At 38.0% G+C, this 10,428-nt stretch overlaps 1 protein-coding gene across 2 annotated transcripts in view; it reads left to right on the top strand.

The window, feature by feature from the left end:
* The window catches only part of cemip (cell migration inducing hyaluronidase 1), a 128,092-nt gene that overhangs the window by 95,755 nt on the left and 21,909 nt on the right, over positions 1-10,428 (top strand). For both annotated transcript variants that reach the window (XM_039670194.2, XM_089129709.1), the window contains 2 exons: positions 5,767-5,936; positions 7,406-7,615. In XM_039670194.2, the coding sequence (XP_039526128.2) occupies positions 5,767-5,936; positions 7,406-7,615 (380 nt within the window). The remainder of the gene's footprint in view (positions 1-5,766; positions 5,937-7,405; positions 7,616-10,428) is intronic.

Here is a 10,428-nt window from a genome sequence, read left to right on the forward strand (position 1 = left end):
TGAATGCATATCCCTCTGCGTTAGAAACGAGCTCGATTGTATCGAGTGTGCGAATCACAGTGGAAGTGTTTTAAGGCATCGTAGGCGCACTTACAACACGAAAGGCTGTTGGGAGCGTCTTCTGACAGACCAAATTTGTAGAAAACAATACCTGAATGCATTGCAATAAGGTCAGCGGAGAAGCCATCATTGCAGAAGTGAGGGGGACAGAAATGTCAATTGTAATAAAAATAAGCTCTAACCTTTGACTAATTGACAGGTTTTAATTTGTATCTCTTGCTTGTAACAGGCCAAGGCATCAAATACAATGCTGAACAATAACCAACAATTTGTGTTCTATCATGTTATAATAATTGGAAATTATATTTTTCCTAACAACAATTTTATGATTGGTTTATGTACTACAAACACTTGTATTTCATGTAATGCAAAAAATATATATAATAGCACTAACATTCGATGAGGATTTTTTTAAAATCACAGAATAAGTAACACAGTCTCATCCCAAAAAGTCATATAACTGACGTCTTGGGACGTCTTTTGACCATATACGTCAATATCCGCCTTTTTAGGGCCCCCTTAAACGTCGGTAGATGGCGATCCCGGGCCGTCATACAACTGACGCTTTACCTTTAACGTCAGTTAGGTGACGGGTTAGGTTTAGGTCTGGGGTAGAGTTAGGATCCCATAACCTCGTTCCCATAACCGACGTTTAAGGGGGCCCTAAAAAGGCGGATATTGACGTATGGTCAAAAGACGTCCCAAAACGTCAGTTATATGACGTCTTGGGATGAGACCGGGTTGGAATAAGGCAGAAAACATGCAGTATGTTCTAATTTCTAAACTGTAATAAAGGCTATGTCAATTAGCACTGCATTATTTATCATAAAAATACCCTAGAATGGCTTGAAAAACACACATAAACCATTTATTTTTGCAAGTGTGCTTATTGTCTTCACGTTTGGTCAGTCAAAACATTTCTCCTTTTTATTCCAAGTGGTGCTCACTGCAGAACCGAATGACGTCCAGCTCCCCCTCTCTGGATGTAGTGGGTGGAGCCTGATCTAGTCCAGCTCCACCTCTGTTGATCTAATGGGTGGAGGGATATTGTTATGAGTAGGGTTAGGGTGTGTTTAGACCAGGTTACATTCAGAGAGAGGGAGATGGACATCACACTCTACCTATTAGCTCTGCAATGAACAGCACCTCATCTCATCATCTCAGCCACAGCGAACTCTGGATGCCTTTGTCAATATAAGCTTTGAGTATGAATGGAACATACATGTGAGTGTTTAGCGCTCTATAATGGGCACATTGAATAAAATGTCAGGTCATGCATGGACTATCATGTCTCTTTGAATTTAAATCCAGATTTATTCACATTGAAACATGAAAAGCTCTAGTGCTTTTCATGTTTCAGGAAAACACACTTGCTGAAAAAATGTCATTAAAAGTGCGGAGACATTGGGAAAACAGTGGATACTTATGTGTTTAAATTTTTTTCACGTTTTAAGCGTGTTGTAAAGGTTTCATTTTTAAAATATGATTTATTTTAGGTTTTATTTTATATATTTAGTATTTTTTTTTTTTCATTGTTTTATGGAGAAAAACTCCACCCATATTACTTATAATCCATAATTATTTCAAGTTAATTTGTCAAAAGTATTCCCAGTCCCACTATTAAAAGGGCAAATAAAGCCTAAATATCTCTCTAAAGCCTAAATATCATACATTTTGTACAGAAGATTTAATATATATTTTTTAACATAAATATGACCTTCATCTTTCTGCTTCCATTTTAAGTGCATTACTGTAAATGTTATTTATTTATTATTAATTTATCACAAATGTCAAATTCTCTTGATCAACCTGCCCATCATCCCCACCCTGATTGGATCATTACATTCCTTTATATGGCATCATGTGTTGATGGAGCATCGTTCTCTCTCTCTGTGTGTGTGTGTGTGTGTGTGTGTGTGTGTGTGTGTGTGTGTGTGTGTGTGTGTGTGTGTGTGTGTGTGTGTGTGTGTGTGTGTGCGTGCGTGCGTGCGTGTGTGTGTGTGTGTGTGTGTGTGTGTGTGTGTGTGTGTGTGTGCATGTTATTTAGCAGGGTGTTGATGAGTGTTTTTGCTTGACTGTGGATTAGGTGTTGATGTGTTTTGGTGGAGTATGTAAGTATTTTTGTTCTGTGGGTGTGGATGTGGAGTGGCGCAGGACGAGTGTATACATGTGTGTGTATGAGGATTGTGGGTTTATGGTTATACGCTTTATTTCCATCCTATTTTTGGGAAAATCTCATCTATTCACACTCTCTTCGGCATCTCAGTGCACAGGATGAATAGTGAGTGAATCATTCTTTTGAAATCGTTCATGATTCAGTTGAACTGATGATCCTGATTTTAATTTATCTACATTTAGCAATGCCAAAGCAACCAGAAACTATCTAATTGTGTATCCCAAAAGTCGAAAATGTGATTTAAAAAAGCACCAAATGTTCTGTGCTTACAGAGCTACACAATTTGAATTGTGCGTGGTGATGGAAAGAAACCCATCTGTCTGCTTTTCCTCACTGGTGGTCAGACAGAAACAGGAAGCAGTTGCAATCTGTTGACCCTTGTTTGTTCTGAACTTTCACCCTTTTCTCATCTGTCTGCTTGGTGCCAGATGGCCATCAGCTCATTTGATGGAGATTTTTAGAGCGGATAGACTGAGGTGTGTGATTGCAATAGATCTGCATTCATCTTGTCAGCATGTGGCCAATCAAATGGTGCACAACAATTAGACAGCTGCTGACTGCTGTTTGTTCTGAATACACTCTGTCGGGAAACAGTCGGGATGCAAAATCCATCTTTATTTCTGAAACCTTCATAAAATCCCCCAAAATCCTTCTTTTTCTCTGCATTTCTCTTCTCTAGCTTGCTTCCTAGTTTAATTGTCTAATAAACCTGCCTTTGCATATTATGAATATTGTTGATTTGGCCCTTTTTTACACCTGGTAAGATGCGTTTTGGTCGATTGGATCACATACCCGTTTACATCTGGTGTTTTAGTCTGTCTTTTTTTTCCCACTTTCAACCACTTCTGTCTCAATATGTTTTTCGAGGGGAGGGTCTATGGGCTGTTAAATGTATCGGCATTTTCCAACCCGGTCTTATCCCAAGACGTCATATAACTGACGTTTTGGGACGTCTTTTGACCATACGTCAATATTCGCCTTTTTAGGGCCCCCTTAAACGTCGGTAGATGAGATTATGGGATCCTAACTCTACCCCATACCTAAACCTAACCCTAAACCTAACCCGTCACCTAACTGACGTTAAAGGTAAAGCGTCAGTTGTATGACGGCCCGGGATCGCCATCTACCGACGTTTAAGGGGGCCCTAAAAAGGCGGATATTGACGTATGGTCAAAATACGTCCCAAAACGTCAGTTATATGACTTTTTGGGATGAGACTGTGTTACATTTTCAGTTCTTTCGATCCATTGGATGAAATATAGCTTTATATATGGACATCACTGGAGAGGACGGGAAAAAATATGGAAAACGGCTTTCGTTTCTGCTCTGGTAGCCACAAGAACACGGCAAATGCATGACTGCACCTTAGAAATCAGGAATGGTGAGAGAACATTGCGTTTGGTACGTTTTTGTCTTCAAACCAAATTTGGGTCTTCAGCCAATGAAGTTTAAATCCCGTCTGGCTAGCGCTCTTCCCATAATGTTTACCCATTAGATAGGCGGTCTTTTGTGGTTGTTCGAACACATTCGACCACATGATCATCTACACTTGAATTCCTGTTTTCGACTAGCTCTGGAAGTAGTCGAAAGTGGACAACCTCAAAACGTTTTAGACCCTGTGTACAACTGTATATGGCATCGTCCATTTATGATCCAATCGACCAAAATACATTTTAATATCAGGTGTAAACTGGGCCTTTGATGAATTGCTTTTGTTAGTTTTGATGTTTTGGAGGTAACACTTTATTTCAATGGTCTACTTTAGAATTTCTGCTATGAGTAACTTTGTATCTGCATGTCAACTAGCAGTCATTAGAGACTGTTTAATATCTGATAACACTATTTTGATGGTCCCCCAACAGATATTCTTCTATAAGTAACTTTGCAAGTACATTTCAACTTATTTTACTAACCCTAACTCTAACCTGAACAGTCTACTAATACACAGTCATTTTGCAACTATGTATCAACTAACTATCATTAAAGTTAGTAGACTATATAAAGTGGACTATCAAAATAAAGTGTTTCAGTTTTGAACAAAATCATCTTATAAATGCACAAATGCATGATGTAAATAATCTTAGGGAGAATTAGATTAGAAATATAAAGGAAATAAACTGAGCATATCTGAGCACACTCAGAAGACTTAGAGTTCAATTAGATACATAGACAAATACCTCTTTGTGCTTAAGCATTTGAGACATTAAAGAGATCTTTATTTGTGATTTCTCTTTCCTCCGGGTCCATGTGCCAGACAGAATCTGTTGGACAAACATCTCAATCATATATTGACTGTAGTCATTTTAAAAAGAATAAATGAGCATTGAGAGGCATCTCCTGCATTAGGATGAGCAATTTGTCAACATGGCCCAGTCTCTCGGGATCTGTTGGGAGAGAAGATGTGGAAAGCGAGAGAGCTGGGCATCCGTTTGTGATTATCAGGTGAGCTCTGAGTCTTGAAGCCTCCTCAGCCCAGTATCTGGGTCAGGCTGGAAGAAGAGGGTGGAATGACATCCCTCTCTTTCTCTCTGTCCCTCTACGCCTTCTCCAATTTAAGCCATGAAATTCACCCAAAATATATGATAACTCAAGTATTGTCTCCCTTGCTCTTTTGCATTTGGCTTATTTTTCTCTCAGCTTTTCTCATATATTTCTGCATGTCTTGTTTCTCTCTTAATCTCTTATTCTCAGAATGCCCACTAAAGTATCTCAGTCCTACTATAGAACTTGCGGTGTCTTCTCTGAGAACTTCATATATTATGTGTGAGACTGAAGTTTTCTCGGAGGAGGAAGACACACAAGCCATACAGTGATTGACTGACCGATCTGTCTTGGGTTGGGGAAAAATTATAGCCATAGTCAGATGGTAATGATCACCACATCCATGCACCATGGTATTTACATGGTCTTACCATGGTAAGGCCATGGTATTTACATGGTCTTACCATGGTACATCCAAAAAATGATGGTAACCATGATAAATGTCCAAATATAATTGCTTTTTTAGTATTTTTTAGGGATGGTTTTAAACTGCAATGAAATATACTTTTTTATGGAAATTTGTCTTGGTACAAATAACCAAAATATTGTTGTTCTGCTTCAAAAGCTATAACTTACACAGGGCTAGGCTGGGGCTAATGTTCAGCCCTGAACAAATGCAGCCCAGAAATGAATATTTTGCTGGGGATACTTTCAAAAAAGAAGATATATTGAAGAATAATATAACCAAACCATTTGGTTAGCCTTTACTTACACTGTATGAAAAAACAAAAAAGTTCTGCTGAAACACCATATTTGTACAGTGTCAATGTCCGAGGCTGGTACATTTACAGTTTTATTTGGAGTATTTGCATTAAAAGCATTAAAAACAACTGAATATGCATTGAAAGACATCATACAGTAAATCAATAAAAAATAACATAAAACATTTTGAAAGATTACATAGCTGAAGCTAATTGTAGTATGTAGTAAAAGGACATTTACACCAAGTGTGATAAAATCGTGTATGTTTGTGTGTGTGCGTCCTCCAGGTAAACCAGCGTACCTTCACATAGGAGAGGAGGTGGACGGTGTGGACATGCGGGCAGAGGTTGGACTGCTGACTCGTAACATTTTGATCAGAGGCGAGATGGAGCCAACCTGTTACGGCAACGAAGCCTGCAAGTTCTTCTCCTTTGATACGTTTGGTGGACATCTCAAGGTAATCTGACCCTCCTGTCATTTCAAACAAGTATGTCTGTATAAGTACCACCTACAGTTGTCTTTAATGGCTCTATCCACTAGCTCATCTCACCATGGATGTTAACACCCTCAAAGTGAAATATTGCAGCGATGGCATCCCTAGCTAGACATTAACACTCTGTCACACAAGCAGAACAGACATTTTTTGGCTTTGTCTCCTGCAAAAGGCCTGTCAGTATCAGTGTGTGTGTGTGTGTGTGTGTGTGTGTGTTTGTACGTGATGAGGCGACTCAAGCGGCTGACCTCTCTAGTAATTGGCCCAGATCTGACTGTTCCTTTCCCCTCCTCACCTTCGCTGTCACAGAGAAGGTTGGCCCGACTCAAAAAGAAATTTCCACATGCAACAACTAGGCCATCCTGTCTTTCAAGATGTGGGGAAACTACCTTTGAGACAAGCTACCTTGCAGTAATGATTTTAGAAAGGATATATATTCAAATAAGTGCAAATAATTCTGTTTTTTTTAAGAATAGTAACCCTAAAAATTATGTTATCATACTGAACCATGTCATTCTAAACCCGTATCTTAGGATCTTAATGCTAGAATGAGTTCAGCAAATGAATTTAAGCTGTATATGTGTTTGTTAAGGGTCAGCCAGGGTCAACATGTCAGTCTAAAGTGCTCTTCACTCACACACCCATGCGAAAACATGTTCAGCCTGCTTGTCTAGAGCAATGAACCCACTGACACACTTAACATCTGATCGGACAATTTGTGGTTGTGTTAATGGGCTTCAACCACAAGGGAGGTCATAATAAACGGCTTCCAAAGCCGTGCTGTCACATTCTCATGATATTTGCCAGGCGACTAATTTAATTTATGAAACATTTAGAGAAATATCTGCCTGGGGTGAAACTGTACATTTGGCTGTCCAAAGGATGAAAGACATTAATTGGAGCCAAAGTTTGCCACCTTCCCCTGGGAAACATCAAATCATCTTAGTTTCACTCGCATTCTTGTGCATCGCAAAGATATGACGTGCAACATATTTCACGTTCTTTGACTTGAAACGATGTGATGTAGGTCACAAAAAAAGGCAGCCACGAAATCTGAAAGCGAACGTTCTGCGAGAAGTGCGAGAACGAGAAAAGAGAGGAAATCAATCTAGATGACACCTTTAACTTCCCACTCATCCATTTATTTACACATATACTGGTATGCACGTCTCCAGTCTGATTCTGAAAGTGTGATGATATTTACATTTCTCACTTTTGACGTTCTTTCATCTAGATTCTCGAGTTTCAGATTTCAAATTTCCATATTAAGAAGCTCTTGCATAGACCCTGTGACCGCTTGTAATCAGATCACCCAAGATGGATATTAATATCATTGTCCATTAAAGTCAAAAATAGCAGAAAGTAGAGCTGCACCATTCTGGATAAATTGAGAATGACGTTGTTGTTTTTTCAACTTTGTGTTTTTTCTTCAGGTGGAGCGAGGTTTCTGTGCGGTGCATGTGGCAGGGGTGGAGTTGAAGCATATGGGGCAGCAGTCTATGGGTCACTATCCCGTCCACTTCCATATGAATGGGGACGTGGATGACAAGGGTGGCTACGACCCACCCACTTATGTGAAAGACCTGTCCATTCATCACTCCTTCTCCCGATGCGTCACCATTCACGGCTCAAACGGGTTGCTGGTGAGTTTCAGGCCAGAATTTGTGTGTGTTCGAAGACATCCAGTCTCGGATGGAAATTAATTTTGATAGAATTGAGTCTTTTGTTTCACTTGAACAATGGCCGTTGGAATTTGTTCACTCAATTCCCTCAATTTTCAAACAACATTGCGATAGAACTATGGGTACATAATAGGAGTGGAGCGAACCCGAATACGGTATTTGGAAAGGCACAAATAACGTGTTTTTTATGAATACTTATTTCAAACGAATACTTATTACAAATATTTGTATTCGGCAACAAGGAAAACTTTCTTTTAATTTTGATAGAATTGAGTCTTTTGTTTCACTTGAACAATGGCAGGTGGAATTTGTTCGCTCAGTTCCCTCAATTTTCAAACAAAATTGTAATAGAAATATGGTTCATAATATTTACCCAAAATTCACTTAAATAATAATAGTAAAAAATATCTAAAAAATAAGAAAAACTATTCCTGAATTTAGTTTTTCTTACCCCTTTAAGAGGTTTAAAAAAATGCTAGTGGAGTAAGAAAATTAAATCACGTTGATGGCAATTTGGTTATTGGTTATTATTGGCAAACAGGTTAAAAGAAGAAAGCTTGTTAAAAGAATGTCTGTTATATGCTTAATGCCTGACTGAAAATTTTAAATATTAAAAACAAACAAAAAAAAGGTGATTTTTCTGTTGACAAGGTTGATGGATGAATTTGGAAATGAGATGTAGAACTAATACATATGTTTGTTCGGGGATTCACAAACTTTTTTGTCAAATACCCCTGAGATTTGATGTTACTATTTCATATTTATATGTTCATTGTTCTCTAATATCAGTTAGTGGTCATGTGACGTGCTAGTAAACAAATTATTTTAATTATTTTTATTAATTAAAAAAATATATTTTATTTTGATTTATTTCTGATTTATTTTAATAATTATCTTTTTTAATTTGACATTTTTTTGTTTTTACCCTCAAGGGGTTGCAAAATTTTACAACATATTTTTTTTCTATAAATATCTACAAATCCTTGAGACTATATTTTCTTGAGAAGCAAAATTACATTTTTTTATGAATATCTAAACACACTTAAAACAGGGTACATTTTCTTGAGAAGAAAACAAGACAATAAGACATTTGTTTTAGACATAAAATATACAAATGCAAAATATAGTGGGGATTTATGAAAAAAAAAATAATAATAATTGACAGTAATGGTGGATACCTGGAAAGTTAGTAAAAGGAAAGCCTAAAAAGATTAGGTCTAGAGTGTGTGTAATGCATTGGCTGCTCCTCCTTTCTCAGTGATCTGATCTTGATTGACAGGCCACGCAAGGCTCAAACTGAAGCTTTAAGGATGTAAAACAGAATAGTAAGGAAACTAAACCTTGTTGTCATTAAACAGACTGACTTTTAATTACCAGTGTTCACTAAAGCAGGTGTCTCTACTACTATTGCTCAATGTTAGGGTAGAATGCAATGCTAGGATGCTGATAGAGAGGCACCTCAGCTGACACTTACCTAATTGACAAAATAGGCTTTCTGTTTCACACTTGATTTCTAGTTGTTTTGCAGATATTGATGCCCTCGGGCAGATTTTCTAGTTTTGTTTATCATGGGGAGAAGCATAGAGCTGAAAAGGGCACTTGCTTCTTTTGTCTCTTAACAAATTAAATGAAATATGGATTGTCAGAGCTCACCAAAACAGGAATATGAATCAGTTTATTGCGTAGCGGTCTGCCCTTGGCTTTTCTAAAAAGCACAGAGCTGCTGTTCAAACACTTGTCAAAGATGCGGGACTGCCGCTATAAGCTGCTTTATTTTCTTCACGGGAGACGAGGTGAAAGGTTACAGTACAATAAAGCCACATTATTTGTTCATGAAAGCGAGCTGCGATTTTGTTTTGGAGCCAGCGGGGGTCAGGTGGGTTGGCATCCCAACTTTATACCTCTGACGGGAATAACTCTTTGATAAGGGTTGCTTCTAATGCGTTTAAAAAGGCTAAACGTTATTTTGCCCAGCGGTAGTTGTATCACACACTGAGGTAGATTACAATTCACCTATTTCTTTGAAAGGATTAATGGAATTGCTTTCAGTCCCAAAAATCATGTTTGTTTGCCAACTCACACTGAGTGGATGATGTTTCCATCAGGGTTGTATGTGGTGGCAAAAAGTGCAGCATTTCAGCTTAACCTGATGCTGTTTCAAATGTGCGTTCACAGCAGGACTTTAAAAATAGAAGATAGCTGACATCTTTTAATGGTTTTCATGTTCAGTTGTTGATTAACATGAGAATTACATAAAGGAATGGAAAATATGATCAGTTGATCATCATTTACTCACCCTCATCACGTGGTTTCAAACTAATATCTTTTGTTTTTAATGAACTATTCTTCATTGTTGGATGGTCATCCAAAAATAAGTAGTCCACACAAGGAAAGTGGATGGGGATGTATATTGCCAAGCTTAAAGTTGTCAAAATGTGTATTCAATAATATCAGATACTATTTATACTGTATTGAATGAACACTTACAGAACTATATAGAGGACAAGATGACCATAGATCCTGTAATATTACCAATTTAATCGTGTCACATATAAAATATTGCAGATTTTCATGGATGGATGAATGGATGGATGGATGGATGGAGGGTGGGTGGGTAGGTAGGTAGATAGATAGATAGATAGACAGACAGACAGACAGACAGACAGACAGACAGACAGACAGACAGACAGACAGACAGACAGACAGACAGACAGACAGACAGACAGACAGACAGACAGATAGATAGATAGATAGATAGATAGATAGATAGATAG

This window comes from Pimephales promelas, chromosome 1, assembly GCF_988280905.1.
Source record: "Pimephales promelas chromosome 1, fPimPro1.hap1.1, whole genome shotgun sequence".
In the NCBI taxonomy this organism is placed as follows: domain Eukaryota; kingdom Metazoa; phylum Chordata; class Actinopteri; order Cypriniformes; family Leuciscidae; genus Pimephales; species Pimephales promelas.